This window comes from Triticum urartu, chromosome 2, assembly GCF_003073215.2.
Source record: "Triticum urartu cultivar G1812 chromosome 2, Tu2.1, whole genome shotgun sequence".
NCBI classification, from domain to species: Eukaryota; Viridiplantae; Streptophyta; class Magnoliopsida; order Poales; family Poaceae; genus Triticum; species Triticum urartu.
In genome coordinates, this window is record NC_053023.1 from 21778585 (window position 1) to 21804053 (window position 25469).

The 25469-nt window shown below is 46.2% G+C and overlaps 1 protein-coding gene across 1 annotated transcript; it reads right to left on the bottom strand.

Annotated features, from left to right (window-relative positions):
• Positions 1-23819: 23819 nt before the first annotated feature.
• On the bottom strand, positions 23820-25070 carry LOC125540753 (mucin-2-like). Its single transcript, XM_048704323.1, has one exon. It carries the CDS (start codon positions 24984-24986, stop codon positions 24354-24356), a length of 633 nt encoding a protein of 210 aa, XP_048560280.1. The 5' UTR covers positions 24987-25070; the 3' UTR covers positions 23820-24353.
• Between the last annotated feature and the right edge of the window lie 399 nt (positions 25071-25469).

The window sequence follows — 25469 nt, forward strand, 5'->3', positions numbered from 1 at the left end:
CCAAACTTACGGCAAGGTTTACATCAGGTCTGGTACACAACATGGCATACATAATAGACCCTATGCCCGAGGCATAGGGGATGACGCTCATCTTTTCTCTATCTTCTGCCGTGGTTGGGCATTGAGCCGTGCTCAATCTCATACCTTGCAATACAGGCAAGAACCCCTTCTTGGACTGATCCATATTGAACTTCTTCAATATCTTGTCAAAGTACTTACTTTGTGAAAGACCAATGAGGCATCTCAATCTATCTCTATAGATCTTGATGCCTAATATATAAGCAGCTTCTCCAAGATCCTTCATTGAAAAACACTTGTTCAAGTAGGCCTTTATGCTTTCCAAGAATTCTATATCATTTCCCATCAATAGTATGTCATCCACATATAATATGAGAAATGCTACAGAGCTCCCACTCACTTTCTTGTAAACACAGGCTTCTCCATAAGTCTGCGTAAACCCAAACGCTTTGATCATCTCATCAAATCGAATGTTCCAACTCCGAGATGCTTGCACCATCCCATAGATTGAGCTTGGAGATTGCACACCTTGTCAGCATTCTTAGGATCGACAAAACCTTCTGGCTGCATCATATACAATTCTTCCTTAAGGAAACCATTATGGAATGCCGTTTTAACGTCCATTTGCCATATCTCATAATCATAGAATGCGGCAATTGCTAACATGATTCGGATGGACTTCAGCTTCGCTACGGGTGAGAAAGTCTCATCGTAGTCAACCCCTTGAACTTGTCGATAACCTTTAGTGACAAGCCGAGCCTTATAGATGGTCACATTACCATCCGCGTCCGTCTTCTTCTTAAAGACCCATTTATTTTCTATGGCTCGCCAATCATCGGGCAAGTCAGTCGAAGTCCATACTTCATTTTCATACATGGATCCTATCTCGGATTTCATGGCTTCCAGCCATTTGTCAGAATCTGGGCCCGCCATTGCTTCTTCATAGTTCGAAGGTTCACCATTGTCTAACAACATAATTTCCAGGACAGGGTTGCCGTACCACTCTGGTGCAGAACGTGTCCTTGTGGACCTACGAAGTTCAGTAGGAACTTGATCTGAAGTTTCATGATCATCGTCATTAACTTCCTCTCTAGTCGGTGCAGGCACCTTAGAAACATTTACTTGAGCTGTGCCACTCTCCGGTTTAAGAGGCAATACTTCATCATGTTCTAGTTTCCTCCCACTTACTTCTTTCGAGAGAAACTCTTTCTCTAGAAAGGATCCATTCTTGGCAACAAAGATCTTGCCTTCGGATCTAAGGTAGAAGGTATACCCAATAGTTTCCTTAGGGTATCCTATGAAGACGCATTTTTCCGATTTGGCTTTGAGCTTTTCAGGTTGAAGTTTCTTGACATAAGCATCGCATCCCCGAACTTTTAGAAACGACAGCTTAGGTTTCTTACCAAACCACAATTCATATGGTGTCGTCTCAATGGATTTCGACGGAGCCCTATTTAAAGTGAATGCAGCAGTCTCTATAGCATAACCCCAAAATGACAGTGGTAGATCGGTAAGAGACATCATAGATCGTACCATATCCAATAGAGTGCGATTACGACGTTCGGACACACCATTACGTTGAGGTGTTCCAGGCGGCGTGAGTTGTGAAACAATTCCACATTTCCTTAAGTGCGTGCCAAATTTGTGACTCAAATATTCTCCCCCACGATCTGGTTGTAAGAACTTGATTTTCCTGTCACGTTGATTCTCAACCTCACTCTGAAATTCCTTGAACTTTTCAAAGGTCTCAGACTTGTGTTTCATTATGTAGACATACCCATATCTACTCAAGTCGTCAGTGAGGGTGAGAACATAACGATAGCCTCCATGAGCCTCAACACTCATTGGACCGCACACATCAGTATGTATGATTTCCAATAAGTTGGTTTCTCGCTCCATTGTTCCAGAGAACAGAGTCTTGGTCATTTTGCCCACGAGGCATGGTTCGCACGTGTCAAATGATTCATAATCAAGAGACTCCAAAAGTCCATCTGCATGGAGTTTCTTCATGCATTTGACACCAATGTGACCAAGGCGGCAGTGCCACAAGTATGTGGGACTATAATTATCAACCTTACATCTTTTGGCATTCACACTATGAATATGTGTAACATCATGTTCGAGATTAAATAAGAATAAACCATTGACCAGCGGGGCATGACCATAAAACATGTCTCTCATATAAATAGAACAACCATGATTCTCAGATTTAAATGAGTAGGCATCTCGCATTAAACGAGATCCAGATACAATGTTCATGCTCAAAGCTGGTACTAAATAACAATTATTGAGGTTTAAAACTAATGCCGTAGGTAAATGTAGAGGTAGTGTGCCGACGATGATCACATCGACCTTGGAACCATTCCCGACGCGCATCGTCACCTCGTCCTTCGCCAGTCTCCGTTTAATCCGCAGCTCCTATTTTGAGTTACAAATATGAGCAACCGCACCGGTATCAAATACCCAGGAGGTACTACGAGCGCTGGTTAGGTACACATCAATAACATGTTTATCACATATACCTTTGACATTGTCGGCCTTCTTATCCGCTAAGTACATGGGGCAGTTCCACTTCCAGTGACTGTTTCCCTTGCAATAAAAGCACTCAGTCTCAGGCTTGCATCCATTCTTTGTCTTCTTCCCGACAGCTTGCTTACCGGGCACGGCAACTCCCTTGCCGTCCTTCTTGAAGTTCTTTTTACCCTTGCCTTTCTTGAACTGAGTGGTTTTATTCACCATCAACACTTGATGTTCCTTTTTGATTTCCACCTCCGCTGATTTCAGCATTGAATATACCTCAGGAATGGTCTTTTCCATCCCCTGCATATTGAAGTTCATCACAAAGCTCTTGTAGCTAGGTGGGAGCGACTGAAGGATTCTGTCAACAACCGCATCATCTGGGAGGTTAACTCCCAGCCGAGACAAGCGGTTGTGCAACCCAGACATTTTGCGTATGTGCTCGCTGACGGAAATATTCTCCTCCATCTTACAACTGTAGAACTTGTCGGAGACTTCATATCTCTTGACCCGGGCATGAGCTTGGAAAACCATTTTTGGCTCTTGGAACATCTCATATGCTCCGTGTTGCTCAAAACACTTTTGGAGCCCCAGTTCTAAGCTTTAAAGCATGCCGCACTGAACTAGGAAGTAATCATCACTGCGCGTCTGCCAGGCGTTCATAACATCTTGTTCTGCTTGGAAAACAGGTGCTTCACCTAGCGGTGCATCAAGGACATGCTTTCCTGGCAGCTATGAGGATAATCCTCAGGTTACGGACCCAGTCCGTGTAGTTGCTGCCATCGTCTTTCAGCTTGGTTTTCTCTAGGAACGCGTTGAAGTTGAGAGCAACATTAGCGTGGGCCATTTGATCTACAAGACATGTTGCAAAGAATTTTAGACTATGTTCATGATAATTAAGTTCATCTAATCAAATTATTTAATGAACTCCCACTCAGATAGACATCCCTCTAGTCATCTAAGTGATACATGATCTGAGTCAACTAGGCCGTGTCCGATCATCACGTGAGATGGACTAGTCATCATCGGTGAACATCTTCATGTTGATCGTACCTTATATACGACTCATGTTCGACCTTTCGGTCTTCCGTGTTCCGAGGCCATGTCTGTACATGCTAGGCTCGTCAAGTCAACCTAAGTGTATTGTGTGTGTAAATCTGGCTTACACCCGTTGTATGCGAACATTAGAACCTATCACACCTGATCATCACGTGGTGCTTCGGAACAACGGGCCTTAGCAACGGTGCACAGTTAGGGGGAACATTTTCTTGAAATTATTGCGAGGGATCATCTTATTTAAGCTACCGTCGTTCTAAGCAAATAAGATGTAAAACATGATAAACATCACATGCAATCAAATAGTGACATGATATGGCCAATCGGCATGACACCATGACCTCCATCATCATGATCTCCATCATTGTGTCTTCATGAAGTTGTCTTGTCAACTATTACTTCTACTACTATGGCTAACGGTTAGCGATAAAGTAAAGTAATTACATGACGTTTATGTTGACACACAGGTCATAAATAAATTAAGACAACTCCTATGGCTCCTGCCGGTTGTCATACTCATCGACATGCAAGTCGTGATTCCTATTACAAGAACATGATCAATCTCATACATCACATATATCATTCATCACATCCTTTTGGCCATATCACATCACACGTCATATCCTGCAAGAACAAGTTAGAGGTCCTCTAATTGTTGTTGCAAGTTTTTACATGGCTGCTATAGGTTTCTAGCAAGAACGTATCTTACCTACGCCAAAACCACAACGTGATATGCCAATTTCTATTTACCCTTCATAAGGACCCTTTTCATCAAATCCGATCCGACTAAAGTGGGAGAGACTGACACCCGCTAGCCACCTTATGCAACTAGTGCATGTCAGTCGGTGGAACCAGTCTCACGTAAGCGTACGTGTAAGGTCGGTCCGGGCCGCTTCATCCCACGATGCCGCCGAATCAAGATAAGACTAGTAACGGCAAGTAAATTGACAAAATCGACGCCCACAACAACTTGTGTTCTACTTGTGCATAGAAACTACGCATAGACCTAGCTCTGATACCACTGTTGGGGATCGTTGCAGAAATTAAAAAATTTCTACGCATCACCAAGATCAATCTATGGAGTAAGTAGCAACGAGAGAGAAGGGAGTGCATCTTCATACCCTTGAAGATCGTGAGTCGGAAGCGTTGCAAGAACGCGGTTGGAGGAGTCGTGCACGTAGCAATTCAGATCGTGGTCGAATCCGATCTAAGCACCGAACAACGGCGCCTTCGCGTTCAACACACGTGCAACTCGGTGACGTCTCCCACACCTTGATCCAGCAAGGAGGAAGGAGAGGTTGAGGAAGAAGGCTCCAACAGCAGCACGACGGCATGGTGGTGATGGAGTGGTAGTTCTCCGGCAGGGCTTCGCCAAGCTCACGCGGAGGAGGAGAGGTGTTGGGGAGGGGAGGGGCTGCGCCTTGGATGTCGTGCTACAGCCCTCCCCTCACCCCTCTATTTATAGGGACAAGGGGGAAGGGTGACGGCCCCTCTAGATGAGATCTAGAGGGGGGGCGGCGGCCAAGGGGGAGGGGGCTTGCCCCCCAAGCAAGGGTGGCGCCCCCCATTAGGGTTCCCCCAAACCCTAGGCGCATGGGCCCTAGGGTGGGATGGTGCCCAGCCCACACTAGGGGCTGGTCCCCTTCCACCTACAGCCCATAAGGCCCTCCGGGGAAGGTGGAACCTCCCGGTGGTCCCGGTACAATACCGGCATACCCCCGAATATTTCCGGTGACCGTATGATGACTTCCCATATATAAATCTTCACCTCCGGACTATTCCGGAACTCCTCGTGACATCCGGGATCTCATCCGAGACTCCGAACAACATTCAGTAATCACATACAAATCTTCCTAATAACCCTAGCGTCATCGAACCTTAAGTGTGTAGACCCTACGGGTTCGGGAACCATGCAGACATGACCGAGACAACTCTCCGACCAATAACCAACAGCGGGATCTGGATAGCCATGTTGGCTCCCACATGTTCCACGATGATCTCATCGGATGAACCACGATGTCGAGGATTCAAGCAATCCCGTATACAATTCCCTTTGTCAATCGGTATGTTACTTGCCCGAGATTCGATCGTCGGTATCCCAATACCTCGTTCAATCTCGTTACCGGCAAGTCACTTTACTCGTTCCATAACACATCATCCCGTGACCAACCCTTTAGTCACATTGAGCTCATTATGATGATGTCTTACCGAGTGGGCCCAGAGATACATCTCCGTCATACGGAGTGACAAATCCCAGTCTCGATTCGTGTCAACCCAACAGACACTTTCGGAGATACCCGTAGTGCACCTTTATAGCCACCCAGTTACATTGTGACGCTTGGCACACCCAAAGTATTCCTACAGTATCCGGGAGTTGCACAATCTCATGGTCCAAGGAAAAGATACTTGACATTAGAAAAGCTCTAGCAGACGAACTACACGCTCTTGTGCTATGCTTATGATTGGGTCTTGTCCATCACATCTTTCCCTTAATGATGTGATCCCGTTATCAATGACATCCAATGTCCATAGTCAGGAAACCACGACCATCTGTTGATCAACGAGCTAGTCAACTAGAGGCTCACTAGGGACATGTTGTGGTCTATGTATTCACACATGTATCACGATTTCCGGATAATACAATTATAGCATGAACAATAGACAATTATCATGAACAAGGAAATATAATAATAACCATTTTATTATTGCCTCTAGGGAATATTTCCAACATGAAGTATTATTATTTTTATGTCAATATTAAACTTTTTTCTTGAATATTTTGGATCTGAATATTCATACCACAATTAAGAGAATTACATTGAAATTATGCCAAGTAGCTTTCCACATTAAAAATTTTGTTTTTATCATTTACCTACTCGAGGACGAGCAGGAATTAAGCTTGGGGATGCTTGATACGTCTCCAACGTATCTACAATTTTTGATTGTTCCACGCTATATTATATTCTGTTTTGGACATTATTTGGCTTTATTATACACTTTTATATTATTTTGGGGACTAGCCTATTAACCAGAGGCCCAGCCCAGAATTGTTGTTTCTGCCTATTCAGAGTTTCGCAGAAAAAGAATATCAAACGGAGTCCAAACGGAATGAAACCTTCGGGAACGTGATTTTCGGAACGAACATGATCCACAGGACTTGGACCCTACGTCAAGAAAGCTACCAGGAAGGCACGAGGTAGGGGGGGCGCCTACCCCCCCTAGGCGCGCCCTCCACCCTCGTGGTGCCCATGTTGCTCCACCCACGTACTCCTTCCTCCTATATATACCTACGTACCCCAAGCTACCAGATAGGGAGCCAAAACCCTAATTCCACTGCCGTAACTTTCTGTATCGGTGAGATCCCATCTTGGGGCCTTTTCTGGAGCTCCGCCGGAGGGGGCATCGATCACTGAGGGCTTCTACATCAACACCATAGCCTCTCTGATGAAGTGTGAGTATTTTACTTCAGACCTTCGGGTCCATAGTTATTAGCAAGATGGCTTCTTCTCTCTTTTTGGATTTCAATACAAAGTTCTCCCCCTCTCTTGTGGAGATCTATTCGATGTAATATTCTTTTGCGGTGTGTTTGTTGAGATCGATGAATTATGGGTTTATGATCAAGTTTATCTATGAACTATATTTGAATCGTCTCTGAATTCTTTTATGTATGATTGGTTATCTTTGCAAGTCTCTTTGAATTATCAGTTTGGTTTGGCCTACTAGATTGATCTTTCTTGCAATGGGAGAAGTGCTTAGCTTTGGGTTCAATCTTGCGGTGTCCTTTCCCAGTGACAGTAGGGGCAGCAAGGCACGTATTGTATTGTCGCCATCGAGGATAACAAGCTGGGGTTTATTTCATATTGCATGAGTTTATCCCTCTACATCATGGCATCTTGCTTAAAGTGTTACTCTGTTCTCTTGAACTTCATACTTTAGATGCATGTTGGATAGCGGTCGATGTGTGGAGTAATAGTAGTAGATGCAGGCAGGAGTCGGTCTACTTGTCTCGGACGTGATGCCTATATACATGATCATACCTAGATATTCTCATAACTATGCTCAATTCTGTCAATTGCTCGACAGTAATTTGTTTACCCACCGTAATACTTATGCTCTCGAGAGAAGCCACTACTGAAACCTATGGCCCCGGGTCTATTTTCCATCATATTAATCTTCCGTCTACAAGCTATTTCCTTTTCCGTTTATTTTGCTTTCTTTACTTTGCATCTTTATCATAAAAATACCAAAAATATTATCTTATCATATCTATCAAATCTCACTCTCGTAAGTGACCGTGAAGGGATTGACAACCCCTTTATTGCGTTGGTTGCGAGGAGTTTATTTGTTTGTGTAGGTGCGAGGGACTCGTGCGTGGCCTCCTACTGGATTGATGCGTTGGTTCTCAAAAATTGAGGAAAATACTTAAGCTACTTTGCTGCATCACCCTTTCCTCTTCAAGGGAAAATCAATGCAGTGCTCAAGAGGTAGCACCCTCTCAAGGTGTCTAGCGATATCGTCGCTAATGATTCGAGGATGGTGCCCGGTTATACCAATCTTGGAGATTACCTGCCCGGCGATGTACATTATGAATAGTTGGAGGTGGACAAACACAAATACGAGTACAGGAAGCCTCTCGTCAAAGATGAAAGATCTCTAACAACGATGATGCGAAGATTCCATGATTGGTACATGAAAACCTGCAGAGAGTCTGGGGGGAGGATATTTTGACGCTGAGAGTTAAAGAGGAGCATGACCTCGTTGGAACTGATCTGTTGAATGTTCCATTTGAGAAGTTCTTCTAGTTTTTCTATCAGAAGGCCCTCGATAAATTAACGGTCACTTGCTACTGTCTATAAGTATTACTTCTGTCATTAAGTCTCTATATATAGGTCAGCTCTTTCATTGCATGTATTTATAATTATCCTCGCTATATTATGCAGATTGAAGATCGCCGAATTGAAGAAAAGACAAATCGGTGATATTGGGTTCATTAATACAAATATCATAGATGCATATTCGGTTGAATTTCAGGAAAAAGATACCGAGGCCAACTTGCTACAATCGTTGGTATTAAATCAAAACAAAGTTATAATATTCTTTCCTTACAACTTCAAGTGAGTGTTACTTTCTTGTGCATATTCGGTTTCCCTTATTAGTCGAGGTTATAGTAATGTAATTGATGAGTTATGCATGTGTGCGCAGGTTCCACTATATCTCTACTTCTAATGGAGCAGTTGGTAGTCTCGCTTCCAGGTTTTTTTTCGTCCCATCTTCCATGGTTTTTTTGGTACCTCCTCCCACCTTCGCTGGTTTTTTTCGTTCCCTTCCCCTACTTCATCAGTTTATTTTCATGTCACCCACTCACACAACGAAAGAAATCTGAACAGATCAGAACTTTCCATACTTGCGCAAGTTATTTAGTAATGTAGAATCAATCATGAACAATCTCTAAAGATCAAATATAAATTAATTAACCTTACCTTAAATCACTCAATCACATTAATTAGAAAACAAATATTTGATTTTTAGAAAAATTGCTCAATCACATTAACCTTACCTTAACTCACGGATGGTAAATCAATCTCCAAACAAAGGAAACAATACATCGAGGGAGCAGTAAATAAACGCCCTTTCTTATGACATGTATATGATCTTCCCTTCCCTCTCCGTTGTTGAGCGTTCTTGATTCTTGAGGCTGATGCTCGGGCTGCGTCACTGAGTCGCGACGGTGCTGGAGGACGAGGACAGCGAGGCCAGGTGCCGCGGCACTGCGTTGGTCGCGGCCGGTGAAGGGGGCGAAGAAGGGCGGCTTCCCTGGCCGTGGTCGTGGCCGTGGCCCTAGGAGTTGGTGTATTGGAAGCGGCACTTGAAGGAACCGGCGTGGGTGGCCGGCGCTAAGACGCACTTGGAAGCGGTCATGCGGCCGTGCCGGATGGCGCCGACGCCGACCCGGGCCACCTCCTCCGCGTATTCTTGGAGCTGTGGCTGGCCGATTTACATGAAATTAATTCCCTCAGTTATGATGGCAAATATAATACACATACTCCATATTGTTATGCACTAGCGTGTGTGTGTGTGTGAAATAGATGGATTATGATCCTGTACCCAATAAGATGGATATGTGTGTGCGTTAGAGAGAGAGAGGGAAAGGGGGAGAGAGATTGAGGAAGAGGGAGGGAGAGAGTGTGTGTGTGAGGATTTGATGGTAAAAAAGGTCGCCAATGTCATTTGATATGTATGAGAATATTAATATTAAACTCTTAAAGTTAATGTGGCCCCGTTGCATCGCACGGGCGTTCTTCTAGTTCTCCTAGAGATTAAGCTTGAGCAGGGATTAGTAACCGTCTTAGACCCGAGACGAAAAGATGCCTAGGAGTACGCGGACATGACTCAAATGCTCGAGAAGTAAGTTAAATTGATCATTATCGCACCATATCGGCAACTTTGTTCACTTCCTGATATCAAGTACTCCCTCCGTCCCAAAATATAAGATGTTTCTTGACACTAAAATAGTGTCAAAAACGTCTTACATTTGGGGACGGAGGGAGTAATTGTTTTCTTTGTCTGGCAGGGTTTGGAAAAAAATCACCTCAAAAGCTCCGGGACTGCCGAAGAAGCTGCAATTTAAACACCCGAAAGTAAGTACTACTAGCATGTTCCAGGCATCTCCTAGTCATTCAAGCGCTAGTTTCATCAATACCATTTAGCATGCTTGCTTATCAGTTTGATTGACCTCTATTTCTTGTAAAGTGGTCGTGGCAGGAAGCCGGGAATAATTACTATGGATACTACGTTTGCGAGTCCATCCGCCACACGACCTGTGAGCGGGGCTACACTAGAAAACAATATGAGTGCGTAAGCAATAATATTTAGAATTTTATTTTATTACCATCATTTGTGTTGAGTTTCATTCATTCATATATATGTATTGACCCCCTTCCTCAAATTAGATGTTTCAGATGCGGGATGAACTCCTAGCACCAGATCGCATGCGAGCAATTCAAGAGGAATTGGCGTCATTCTTTCTTGACCACGTGATCGATAAAGACGGAGAATACCATGTGGACCCTGAGTTCATATATAATTAGGGGATTATATTGTAAGAGATCTTATATTGTATATATGTAGCCAGTAGCGTCAGATAGATATACGAAAACTTGTTGTTCGACCAATCTCTCGGAGAAGGAGAGGTCGATATCACTTCTCTCTCTATGCATATGTTCATGACGATCTTCTGTTTCCTTCATTTTTGCTTACTAGCTAGCGTGTCGAGTCCTCTCTATACGTATAGTTCGTAGCGTCGATCAAGCACGGAAATAAGAGAGGACACTTCTCTCTATTAATTAGCTAACTAACATAATATATGAAACACCTAAATTAACCCCCCAAAACCCACCCCTTTAAAAAAATAAAAACCTCAGCTCCCGCGAGCTGCTGACGCGTGGATGCCTATTGGTCCCAGTTGGTGCCACCAACCGGGACCAAAGGGCCTCCTGCCTGGGCTCGCCTCACCGGCCACGTGAAGGCCCATCTGTCCTGGTTCGTGTAAGAACCGAGACTAAAGGTCTAGGACAAATGGCCCTTTTTCTACTAGTGGAGGCATGTGGTTTGGGACGTCTGTCTGAGGTATCTGGTTATCGAGGCGTCAGTACCCGGATAAGGATGGTTGTACATGCGGTTTCAAAGACTTTATGCTGTCCGGTGGAAACACAATATCTTTGATCAAGCTATGTCGACACATACCTGCATCGTGTCCGTGCTAATTTGGTGGATTTATGCACTCCGATGAAACCATAAGAGCTCGGTTCAATCCTTGCTTTCGTGCTTGGTGATAAGGCAAGACATGCAGCATTACCAGTTTGTTGCATTTCTTGTGATAGAAAGAGAGCAAATTGATAAAGATTGTTCACACTCAATAGTTGACGACATAAAACTAGTTACCACTAAGAATTATATGTTGATATAGGAGAAATGCCACTGCAAAAATCAGAAAATGTTCAGAACCGCCAAGAAGCAAAGAACATGTGCAGGAAACCAAATAGTCCTACTCCTACATCCCTAGGATGAACGGATGTTCCTTGTTGACACCATCTTCTTCTTGCATCTGGAAGAACGGAAATGGAAAAATGCTCTCTTGGAGAGAACACAGAGTGATCTCCATGCTGCAGAGTGCAGACTCGATCTTCGGCCTCCTCATCACTATCGCATCTCTCAATGACTCCCCGTCCATGTTACGGTGCAACAGCCCATAGCGAGGAAACCCGATGAGCAACTCACGCTCGTTGAATACAACCAGCCTACAGGCAAAATAGCTCCACATCGAGTTGAACCGAGAAGGCGATGTGTGGAACATCGTCCAGGCAGGAATCTGATACATCGTGGCCCAGGCCCCGTACTCGTAGTCCCGCTCCCGCATCACCAAAACTTCTATGTCGGTGGAGCAGGTGCCATCGCGGGTACCGCACAGGGCCATCACGCAGTCCACCTCGAACAGCTCCGGCCAAGGGTCACACCGGCTTTCAGTCAAATGGTAGAGCTGCTCCGGTATAAGTGTCCTCCTTGAACTAAGCATGCAAATTAAAGCCGTATTAACGCCTGTAAACTCTTAGGCTTCCACCCATCCGTTTTATCTCCCCAAAAAACTGACACCCTGCCGATCTAGTAGCATATAAACTCTTGCTCACTTTCTCCTAGCTCAACATTGCACAGCACCTCCGTATTCTGCCTTCCTGTAGAAGGTGAGTTTTCTTTTCTTCTTCTATATCTTATGCCCGATATATAGATAGCCCAATAGTACTACTTACATACTAGTGTTCTTCTTCAATGGTTTGCTTTGTCGTCTTTTCAGCTGCCTTACCGATCGAGCATCTGGCAATCCATCACTCCCTCAGACCATATGCTGGACAGCAGTGGCGCGACCGTCCTCGACGACCTGCCGGAGTCCATCATCATCTGGGAGATCCTTGTCCGGCTGCCCCCCAAGGACACGCTCCGCTGCCGCGCTGTCCGCAAGTCGTGGCGCCGTGCAACCTCTACACGCGACTTCCTTCTCGCCCACCACCTCCACCAGCCGTCGCTCCCCGTCATCAAACACTCGCGAGACGTTGCTGCATTACTTGATGACCCTCGTCTCTTGGAGTTCGCCGCAATGGGTGACACCCATCGCTTGAACGTCCCTGCATTATTTGATGACCCTCACCACGTCGTCTTCCGCGATGAAGGCGCCGGCAATCGGAAGCTTTGGCCCGTCCTCCGTTATGCTACGCCTTGTAGGGAGTTCACAGGGCTCCAGGTCCATGCTTCGCGAGATGGCCTTCTCGTCTTCTCCAACACGATTGGCCACGCCAGCGACAGGATCTTCTACGTCTGCAACCCTACCACTCGCCAGTTTGCTCCTCTTCCGCAACTATTCGAACCTGGACGGCAAGGTTTCACCACTAGCATATCTGGCCTCTACCTGCACCAGCCATCCCACGAGTACCGGGTCCTATACTTCTGCCGTGTCCTCCCAGCAAACTGGATTGATTCCGTGGCGGCTGATTTCTACATCATGACAGTAGGGTCAGACGAGCCAAGAAGATTCATAGGACAGCCGCCTCCATCGTCTCCACCTTCGATCGGACACGCGTTGCTCAAGGGGCTGCCTTGTTCCAACTTGAGCGCACCAACCTTCCACCATGGCAGCCTGCATTGGGACCTCGGGCGGTACCACCGGAAGTACACCGACAAGCACGATATAATGGTGTTTGACACCACGGTCGAGACGTTTCGGTGGATGCGCCGCCCCGCCGAGGCCCCACTGGGACTCTGGACATCGTTGTCGGAGATGAAGGGCGCACTTGCTTTGTTTAGTGCCAGTGACGGTGTCATCATGGATGTCTTTGTGATGCAGGACTACAAGGAGGAGGTCTGGGTTTTACGACACCGGATTAACTTGTCGGCTGCCATGACAGCATTGCCGCAATTCGACTTGACAATGGGTGTGGTCAACGAGCGTGAGTTTCTCATCGAGCTTCCCGGGCGTCTGCTGCACTGTGACATTGGTGGTAAGGTTCTAGGAGTGGTGGACGAAGACGGCCACCGCATACATATCACTACGTATTCGCTCAAAGAGAGCATTGTGCCGCTTGCTTTGTTTGAGGAGCAGAAAGGACATGGTGCGAGTGATGAGCCCCGTCCATTCTTCCTCGGGATGTAGTTAGTACCTTCCGATGCATTGTGATTATCGTGTGCCATACTTTGGTGTTTATTATCGTACGTGTGCTGTACTTCTGAATTATGATCCTATTGAATTATTGTACACTAGTGGTTGGGGCCCATGATTGCGGCCTCATGAGCGTTCTGTTGTGCTAAGTTGTCTAGGCATATTGGGGGTTCCTATGTTGTGCTAAGTTGTCTATGCACATTGATCACACTTTATTTTAAAAATCGTTCAAAAAAGAGCAAGCATAACTTTTTAATCCACAAGAATTTGTTCATACACTTACAAGCCTGCGCAACATTTTTCCTCAACAAAAAGTCTACATAGGGGAACACCATAAGCCTTTTTTTCGCTGGCAAACACCATAAACTTTAAAGATGACAAAGTTAACGGCTGCGCAATTGGTAAAATAGAAAGGGATAGGAAACCTGAGCAATCCTTGACATGTTCTAGTTTGTATCCCTGTAGAGGTGAGCTACAATTAAAACGACGAGCTATTTCAGGCAGGTCTTTCGAGTGATGTCTCGCAATTTATTCACATCAACAAGGTGGCCCTCAGAAGCCGCCGGCGTTAGTTTGTCCTTAGTGAGTTCATATAAAAGAGAGAATTACCTTATGAAGATGTGAATTGCAATCTCCCCTAATAATAAAGCAAATAGTGCTGCTGCCCGTACGTCGTCGGCACTTTTGCAGAAAAGTACCTGCAGTTTGTTAAAATCAACCCGCCGTCCATCTTTTAGTCGGGCTGAACCCTTTTTTGGCATTTTCGCAGAAAACCCCCTGATGTTTTAGGTAATAAACCCGCCGTCCATATTTAAGTCGGGCTGAACCCTTTTTTGGCATTTTCGCAGAAAACTCCCTGATGTTTTAGGTAATAACCCCGCCGTCCATATTTAAGTCAGCCGAACCGTTTTTTCATTTTAACAAAACAAACCCTGTGCTTTTGGTTAATCAATCCGGAGTTTATTTAAAATAAAATTATCCATATCTTTTAAACAGTAACTTTGATTTTAACATGTTATATATAAAATTTGCTTAGAAAAATGTGTAGAATCTAAATATGATGTTATTTTTAGCTATTTAATATTTCTAAAAAAATATTTTTGATGCAAAATTAATCTGTAGTGCGTAGTCCGTTTTTTCGTACCGGTGGCGATCCGGATTGTAAATGAACACCCACTAAAACCAATTTGAGAGAAGAAAACATCGATAATCACGCACGCACACGTCCAAAACACCTCACGGAAAAAATAACATATTTCTCATTTTATTCCAAGCGAGTGCGCGCGCGCACGAGGGGGGAAGAGAGACGCTTTAGTACTGACCATATTCAAACGTGCTTTCGTGTGTGAGCACTGAGGCCACCGTCGCCAACACAAACGTCCTGCCATGTGAAAATAAAGGACGTGGACCTATTAGGGTCTTGAGTCATGGTTATTGGGTTAAGAGTGTGTGTTACTTTCTCGCCGTTGCAACGCACGGGCACTTTTGCTAGTAAAAATTAAAGCTTGATGGTCAACTTAATGGTAAAACGACAAACATTTCTCGGCAACTCAAGTACCTGCCTACAAATTATAAATTTTGATCAAACTAAAGTCAATGGAACCTTAAGTTCCCTCAAGCATGTTTTTTATTGGAGTTGAAATTCAAGCACAAAGTCACACAATGAAGTCTGCCCTGTTTGATCTTTTTTTTCCGACAAAGGGTGGATTAACTCAAAATGTAGCATCAAGAGGATACAAACACGATAAGCACACACTCGGCCTCTGCATAGCTAGGATGCACACAGCCAACACAAACTCACGCACAAAAAACATGCCGGCAATTAACAAAGTCATATAGGACCAAAACTATGTGTAGGCGATGAAAAAGCCCCAAAGCGATCAGGTCCGCAATGGGAAAACTAGAAAAAAATGTCCGTATCTGCACCATTCATCTCATGACATCACACAGACGATGAGATTCTTTAACAGCAGCCCTGTTTGATGATCCACCTAATCCGTAAGAATTTCCCCTATGGAAGCCCTTTGAATCATAGGATTGGGGCCACCAAATTCTGCCCTATCGCATCATGGTCGATTCAATTTTGTACCACGAATACACCACGATTTCATGAACAACAGAGGACCATGTAGGAACTACGATATTTTACTAAAATTGGCTCTGCGTACACATTAATCGTAAGCTAACGACCCACCATTACATTTAACCAGTAGCGGAGGTAGAGGGTAGACAGGGTGGGCCACGGCCCACCCTAAGATTGGAAAATGGCCTTTTTACCATAGGAAGAAAGCTAAAAAATAAAAGAAAACAATAAAATTATATGTATAACTGCACTATTGGCCCACCCTGGCCCAGTAGGCTAGGTCCGCCACTGCATTTAACTCCAGTAATGAAGCATTGTAGAGTGCACATTTAAACCGTAATAGGACCGTGCCATCTATTAGCGTTGGTAAGTATGCTACTATCCGAAGGTGAGATAGCCAATCCCCCCCCCCCCCCCCCCACCGCGTCGTCTCCTCTAAGGCGATTCGGGGGCAACCCTAGTGCCACCATCGCGCTCTCTCCCCTCTCTCCCTCACCTCCGCCGGTGCCAGAAGGGCTCCCGACGCTCGCGCGCGACCCTGGTGAAGGTGGCAGCGGGGGATCTGGCTCCTCCTTGGGTGGAGGGCCACGGCTCCCGGGGCGGCGGCCCCGACCGGTGGCGCGCGTCGTTGGCCTGGGCGGCGGGCGGCGCCGACGGGTATTGGTGGGCGGCCTTCAAGGCTGCGCGGGCAACATGGTGGTTGCGGACGCCGGTGGTGCGGCGGCGCCTCGCTGGCCATCGGACCACCTTGGAGAAGCTTCGGTGGCACCCGAACTGCCATGTTCTGTGCCGGCGTCGGTCCCCGGCGGCTGCACACGCCATATCTTGGTGATTGCTTGCCGAATCTGGCATTTGGTTGAGGTTCTGGGGGAAACCCCTGGCCAGCACGGTGCCCCCCCCCCCCGGTAAAGTCGATGCCGTTGGCGCCGAACCCCTTCTTGGAGGCTTTGGGGTGGTCCCTCTCCCTTTCGCCTCCCCCGGACTATCAGCATCCCGTCATTAATTGGATATGAGTAGCCACAGATGTTGCCTAGACGGTGGCTTCGGACTTACTGTTGTATTTCTTTGTAAGGTCTTTTGTGAATAATTAATAAAGTGGTTGCAAGCATCGCCTAGATGCAGAGGCCGGGGGCCTTCCTCCTTTTCAAAAAAAAATCTCCTCCTTGCCGACCTTGACAAATCGTTGCGCGTAACCACATTTTTCATTGACGAGATGGAGGTGGGGGAGGAGTTGACTGTACCACGACGGGGGGAGAATGGGGCCGGTGATGGCGGCATTGCTCAGACTGAGCCGTTGGCGGCACAGAAAACCAGGGACAGTCAGACCAGGGGAGCAACGGCCGCCATAGATCATGACAAAGAAACGAGACCAAGATTTTACCCTCGCAAAGAAAAAAGAAAAGAAACGGCACAAAGATGAAGCGTGGATTAGGTTTCGAGTACCGCGAGGGCTACAACGGCAAGGCTGGAGATATTAACATGGGCGAGGTGGTAACTGGTAAGTCCTTCCATTGAGGCCTTGTGGGGCCATGATTTCGGAACTTCCTTTCACAAGTGGTTGATTAGGATCGTATGGCTCACACATTCTCTGTCGAGCGAAACTTACGTGCGGGGCTGCAGACGAACGACGATGTACAAAGCGATTTCACACGACGCACCATCACAACCGTGGACTCCCTCTTTAGGAGTAGAGGAGATAGAAGGGTCTCCCGTACTTGTCCTAAAAATGGTAAGGCACAAAATATACAAGAGTGTGTTCTTGTAGATTGGTTTATTGTTGTGTACACTTGCTGTTTCGTAAGCCTCTTATGTAGCCAATCTACAAGTGTACACAACAAGTGATCTATATATTCGGCCCTCCTGATCGCATATCACTGCCACGTCTCTCAACAATTGGCCGTCAATGTGGCAGTGCAGCAGCCGGTGGCGAGGAAACCTGATGAGCAGCTCACGTTGGTTGAGTACAACCATCCTGCAGGCATAACGGCTCTCGCTTGAGTCATGCTGCGAGGTGAGGTGTGCACTCGCCGTGATAAGTGAATCCGGTACATCAAGGCCCAGACCGCCGCCTCGTAGTCCTGCATCACCCAAACTTCTCTATCAGTGCGGCTGGTGCCATCACACGTGCCGCACAAGGCAAGGGCGCCGTCGACCTCGAACAGAAACAGCCATGGGCCTGGCTGGGCAGGACGGCGCATCCAGCGGAATGTCTCATCCATCGTGTACTCGTTTCGAAAGCTATTATGTCTTCAATCTCCGTGACGTTGCCGTCAGGTTCTTCATCCGGCCGTGACAGTATACCCAGTGCAGGCTGCCACGCTGCATAACTGGTGGTGGATCACGGTTACGGGAGAAACATGGTACGTGCTCATAAAGTAACACATATTCCATTGAACATCTCCTGTGGTTCGGTGCCTCCCGATCGACGTACAAATTGGTCTCGGGCGTGGTGCCGCCACAGGATGGCTGCAGGCCAAAGCGACACGATTTCTCCGGTCTTCCTCATTGGAGATCTATACGGATTGGCGTCCCTGGATGTCTACATCGGAAGATTCGGTCGCGCGAGCTCGCATTATCAGCCATCATGGCTTCAAGGGGTGCGGCGCGAAACTTCGCTTTATTATTTAGTCATGGGACATGTCTAAGTCAAGATTTCCAAGGCAATGATAAAGGCAAAGAAAGTCATGGCGGCTGTGATTGGAGGTGTTAAAGCATTGGCGGAAGGTTTATTGGATGCGTTGAAGATTGTGTGCTAGGTGCTTGGTGACTTGCAACAACGGCCTCGGCAAGCGGGGGCGGCAACACTGGAGGATTGCAAATTTGGTAGTGCTCCTCGAGTACCGAGTTTCGATTCCCAGGGTGAAATCCCAAGGTCTAGCCTTTACTGGTTGTCCTGGCAATGACTTTGTTGAAGGCATTGTTTTTGTGTGAATTCAGACTTTCAACAGGGTGAAAACTCAAGATCTTCGATCGGGTAACGGCAACGCGTGTGCATTGTTTCCTTCTTGAAGGCGTTGCTTTTGAAGAACTTCTTTTGTAATCCGAGTGTTGTTTTCGGTGGTGGTTAGAGTGTTGTTGTTGCTAGTGATTGATCACTATGGCAGGGTCTTTTTTCTTCAGTTCTCTTTATTTTCTTTTTTGGCTGTGTGTATCCCTGATGTCTTTGGACATCTTGTTGGTACAAAAGCCAGGTGTAATTGGTATCTTTGTGATATTAATATATTCCCTTTGTCAGAAAAAAATTCCATTGAACATGTCCGAAGAGGGAGATGTGCTTGTCAGCTGCTATGGCCAGCTGTTGCATTGTGACAGAAGAGGCAATTTGGTGGCTAACTTCAAGTATGATGATGACCTGCCAGTGGTTCTTCCTCATAGGCTCAAAGAGAGTCTTGTTCAGCATACATTTTTCCAAAACATTGAGGAGGACTGATTCCTATCGGCACTTTGAGATCTCATTATGCCATGTAAAATGTAAATAAGTTCTTATTTACTTTGTGGATATTTAATTCCTGATGCTTGAACTGGATATGATAGAATCAGTAAGCAGCACATGTATATACATATTCTCTTGATCTCTTAAGATTTTGAAACAAAACAGTATTAGATTAGCGAAAGCGTTCCTACTCTCTTGGAGGAGAGCTGCGGATGTTTATTTATATGTTGGCAAAACACCTTGCTGTGAGGTACAAGAGAAAGATTAGGAATCCTATTTGATTACAAGTAGGAATAGAACCGGGAGAGGAAGAAAGAGATAGTTGAGATTACAAGTACTACTCAAACTCTAACACCCTTCCTTAATCTAAACTATCCCATGTTAAGATTTCTCTTGAACTCTTCAAAGAGCTTAACCGGCAAGGCTTTAGTGAACCCATCTGCTACTTGATCCTTGGATGGAATGAACCTTATGTCCAACTTCTTCTCTGCCACTCTTTCCCGCACAAAATGAAAATCAAATTCAATATGTTTAGTCCTTCCATGAAAAATTGGATTAGCAGAGAGATAGGTGGCCCAAATTATCACACCATAAACATGGAACACGACGTTGCTTAATTCCCAATTCATCAAGCAACGATTCCACCCAAATGGTTTCAGCAGTAGCATTTGCTAATGATTTGTACTCAGCCTCTATACTTGACCTTGACACTGTAGCTTGTTTTATAGCACTCCAGGAAACAAGGTTTGAACCAAAGAATACCAGAGATCCTCCAGTTGACTTTCTGTCATCGATACATCCTGCCCAGTCAGCATCAGAGAAAGCACTAACAAGTGAAGAACTAGAACGTCTGAACTGAAGTCCCAAACTCGCAGTGTGCTTAATATATCGTACAATCCTGTTGACAGCTGACCAATGAGTAGAAGTAGGAGCATGCAGGTATTGACAAACCTTGTTTACAGCAAATGATATTTCTGGTCTTGTCAAAGTCAAGTATTGTAGAGCTCCAACAGTGCTTCTATATTTTGTGCTTTCCTCTTCCTTAAGTGGTTCTCCTTCATGTGCTGAAAGTTGTTCTGAAGAAGACAATGGTGTGGGTGAAGGCTTGCAATCCTTCATTCCCATACGAGTTAGAAGTTCAGTAGCATATTTTTCTTGACTCAACATTATGCCATCTTAAACTTTCTTAACTTCAATGCCTAGGAAGAAATGTAAATCACCAAGATCCTTCAAGGCAAATTCTGAACTTAAATCATGCAAGAGAGCATTAGTGGCATTTTGTGAGGAGCTTGCAACTATGATATCATCAACATAAATTAGCACAAACATGACAGTATTTGCTTTTCTATAAATGAAGAGAGACGTGTCAGCCTTAGATGCAAAAAAAACCAAGATACTTCAATGTAAGCTCAGCCTTGAGAACCATGCTCTAGGAGACTGTTTCAGACCATAAAGAGCTTTGTCAAGTTTGCAAACATAGTGTGGTGCTTGTTGATTTTCATGCCCTGATGGTTGCCTCATATAGACCTCCTCTTCCAGAACACCATGCAAAAACGCGTTCTAAACATCTAGCTGTCTAAGACTCCATCCCCTGGAAACAACAATGGCTAGCACAAGTCTTATGGTAGAAGCTTTCACAATAGGACTAAAAGTATCCTCATAATCAATACCATAACGTTGCTTAAATCATTTTGCAACTAGACGTGCCTTGTGTCTATCAATAGAGCCATCTACTTTTCTCTTAATTCTATAAACCCACTTGCAATCAATGATATTTTTACCTCTTTGGCTTGGCACCAAATGCCATGTTTTATTCTTCATGAGAGCACCATATTCTTCATCCATAACCTTTTTTCACTTAGGATCTCCAAGTGCATCACTCAATTTTGCTGGTTCACCTGAAATACACAACATGCCATATGGTATAGTGCCATCCTTCCTTATTTCTGGATTTCTAATACCTTTTTGTAAAGGGTCATAACCCTTGAAGTAGTGGCAAGTTGTTGTTGTGGTTGCACAGAAAATGGCACAATCTGACTAACCACAGAAGATCCAGACGATCCTTCCACTTGTGCAGACTAGGTAGACGCAGAAGATCATGTGGTCATTGGTGTGGTGGATCATGAGATGAAGCTATCCTGGGCTGCAAGATTTCTGTCCGCAGAAGATCCTACTACTGCTGTCGGATGCATGCGCGTAGAGGCGCCCATTGGCTGCATGCCCTCGGTCACTGCCAAGCCTGTCGCTGTCCCGGGCTGCACGCGCGTGGCCAGCGTACTCCCGCCCGCGAAGTAGGTCGCTGTTGTCACCTGTTCGGCCGACCGCTGCTTCTATTGGGCGAGCGATCCGAGGCGGATCCGCGTGAGCGATCCGAGGCAGTCAGGCTCACGAGTGTAGTAGGCGCCGCCAGATCATCCTCGTTGTCTGCGCCAGCCTCTTCTTCCCCATTCACATGAAATAACGCTCGATTTTCATGATTTTGTTCATTTTGAACCAAATTTTCTTCAGGTACCTGTATGGCGGATCTGGGCCCCAGGCCACCAGGGCCCAGGCCCGGGACGTGCCTTTTTCTTTTAGTTATTACCTAGCCATGTTTTCTAAATGGGCCCGGGGCTTAGCTCAAAACACAGCCAGGGCCCAGGCTCTCAATCTTCACACTTGTGCGCAGGGCGCACGACGCAGCCCAGCTCGTCCCCGACGCGCAGACCTAGTCACGTCCTGACTCCTCGTCCCCTGCTCGCATGCGCCCTCCGGCCTCCCCTGCTCGTGACGGCCGCCGGTGACTCTGCAGCTCGGCCGCGCCCTCCGCCGCTCATCCTCCTGGCCTGCTCCGCTGCTCGTGCCGTCGCCCATCCCGCCGTCCGGCCGTCCCCTGCTGCCCTGCTCCGCCACTCGCCGTATCGCCTGATCTGCTGGCTCCTGCTCTCCGCCACACGCATGACTGCTCTCTTCTGCCTAGGATTGGTAAGTGGCTAGGCACACCAAGACTATAACTTGCTGTTTTCTGAACATTTTTTATCTGCTAGACTGCTGTAATGTTTGGATTTGCTACTACTGTACTATAGTACTGCTTATGGTTCACTGCTGCTGTCAAACATTCAATTTCACTTGAATTGTATTCGAATGTGAATGTTGTTGTTGTTACTGTTAATATCAATTTCATTTCATTTTGTAGAAATAAAAGATGAAGAGATAATTTTCATCTGTGACCGCAACAGAAGTGTCTACACCCGATGTGGTCGATGATGGGGAGCAAGGGCTGGCGGCGGTGGTGCGCGAGCATGAAGTCGCGGGTGGAGGTGGCGTGGCACCACGACTTGCAGACGGCGCGACAGCGGAGGACATCCTTTGATGGCAGGCGCACGAGTATCTCTTCAACTACGATCGCCTCACGCAGATCTTCAAAGACGGTGGCGCCGCGGCGGTCGGGCATGGTGGCGCCGCGGTGGTTGCTCTGCTGAGGTGGTGCTCTGCTTGAATGCTTGATCGACTTCAAATACTACTAGTGTGGAAGAGGGAGTTGGGAGGCCGGGAGAGATGATCAGACGGCCAATTAATCGCCGGAAGCTCAAAAGGACGCATCGTTTCATGTTCAGCGCCTCGGCTTCCTCCCGATGCTGATCATGCAATCCCCAAGCTATGTTATTGCCGTTGCATGGACTTCAACCGTGTTCATTTTATTTCGGGGAGCATACTCAATCATTTTCCTTTTTGAGAAAAACATAAGCATCAAATTCACGTGTTGCACCTAGGGACAAAAACGAACGGAACTTTTTTTTACTCACGCTATCCACTATATAGGGCCTAATATGTTTTTCGAACTTTAACCACATGTTAGAGCAATAATATATGACATGCAAGTTACACAAAGCATGCCGCCAAATTCATAGTACGTTGAAAGCAGATTCCAATAATAGATGGGTCGCTTTGATGTGGTGGTGCTCTGCTTCAATACTAATCGACTTCAAATACTACTACGGATGGGGAGCCGTGAGGGTTTTCGGGGGAGACGATGAGACGGCCAATTAATGGCGGGAAGGAAGCTCAAAAGGTATCATTGAGTCATGCTCCATGCCTCGGCTCCCGATGCTAACCAATAGCCTAGAAATTAAGATTATATATTGTCTATCATTGCAATCTCAGATGCAAGCACCCTAATAAAAATTGAGACAAAGCTCTAGCTTGTAACTCTGCAACAAACTGTAATTTTTTAACAGAATATCAGTAGGAGAAGTTTTAATAGATATTCAACAAGGATGTTCAAATAAAATTTTAATCAAGAAGCACCCTGAATATGTATGACAAATATACATCAACATTTTCATAATCTTCTTGTCTTGCTCCAAGTCTGCATTTTCAGTACTAAACTAAATTGCTAATAGAACAGAAGTTGGAGATGTTTTAATACACTGGAGCCTACAGACCATTGACAATTTGAAGGTTGATATTCATCATTGTGAGGAGATTTCAAAACTACAGATTGCAGAGAGAGAGAGAGAGAGAGAGAGAGAGAGAGAGAGAGAGAGAGAGAGAGAGAGACGAACTGCTTATCAAGAAAGAAAACCGTGTAGACCAATACACAAGTACTCCCTCCATTCCCAGATATAAGCCTTTTCTAGAGATTCCAACAAGTGACTACATACGGAGCAAAATGAGTGAATCTCCTCTCTAAAATATATCTACATATATCCGTATGTTGTGATCCATTTGAAATGTCTAAAAAGACTTATATTTAAAAACGGAGAGAGTAGAAAGATTATTCGTCCCAGCAGATAGTAGTGGCTAAAATGGCGCAGGAGTTCACTGGGATGTAGCAGATGATGGGAGTGAGAATAACCTTGTGGAGCACCCAATTTAAATGGGAATACATCGGTCGCTTGTGGAGATCGTGGGGAGAGGAAGTGAAGAGTCCATCAATGACTTGCAGCAGAAGGGTTTCTGTGCTTTTTAGTTGAACAGTTTAACTGATAAGATAAGCGCGTGGGCCATTTGGTTAGTGTCAGCAAGCTAAAAACTACTGAAGAATAACGGGATTAAATCACCTACATATCGAGAAGCTTAGTCAGACAGTGAAGTAAATGCGGCTCTGTTAACCTGGGGAAGACGTGGATAAAACCGGGTTCCTGGCCAACTATGATGGCAGTGGAGCAGAGCAACATCGCCGGTGGCCAAAGGGCAGAGCAGAGCAACGGCGTCGGTGGCCAAAGGGCGGATGGCCTGCGTCCGAACTGCACTTGGAGGCTTGGAGCAGCGGAAGGGCGTGCGCCCAACCCGATAGTGTTGTTCCTCGACGACCTGGGGCAGTAGTAACTGAACCGCGCCCAGTCTGCGTCCCAGCGCCCAGGAGACGTCGTACCGGCGGCTGCCGGTCGGCTGAAACAGATGGCGGACAGTGGGGCAGCGCACGATGGTGGACGGGTGGCGCGAGCAAGCGAGGGGGGTGGCCAGGGCGCAGTGAGCACCGGTGCTGGCTTGGAGGTGACAGCAGGATTCGACACGGTGGAGGAGAAAGCGGTGGAGGCGCGGGGCGGGCATGGCGTGGTGAGCGTCGGAGTTGTGCTGGAGGTGGGTGGGATCCGATCCTGCAGGAGGGCCGGCGATCGGGATGCGGTGGAGGAGGAGGTGGTGGAGGCGGTCCGGCGGAGGAGGAAGCGGTGGAGGCGCGGGGCGGCCATGTCGTAGTGAGCACCGCCATTGGGCTGAGGGTGGGCGGGATTCGATCTTGTGGGAGGGCCAGCGGCCGTGGGGGATACAGGATGAGCGGCCGCGGGTGAGGGAAAAAGCATTTTTTTTTCATTCCCTTGATCGTAGGGGAATAAGACTGATGGAGTGATTTTATAAACTGAATACTGATATGGCACATTGCTTACGTGCACAGTGTGAATGATGAGAGGATATGAAGAAGTGGAGAGCAACTTCTTAAGAATGATAGATTTATGTGTGGTTAACCTAAAAAAATAACCTCCACGTGTTTATTTTTTGAGGGGACCCTTCAAAGTAGGCACGTGCAGTGGGTAGGTTGGACCCGTCAGTGTACAACGAATTGTTTGACGAAATGCAGTTATACCCCTCTCTGTGTATGTACGAACACGGAGCAGGTAGCACCCATTTCCCAGTCGTCATTAGAGCACCACAGCCCTCGCAAAAAAAATATAAAA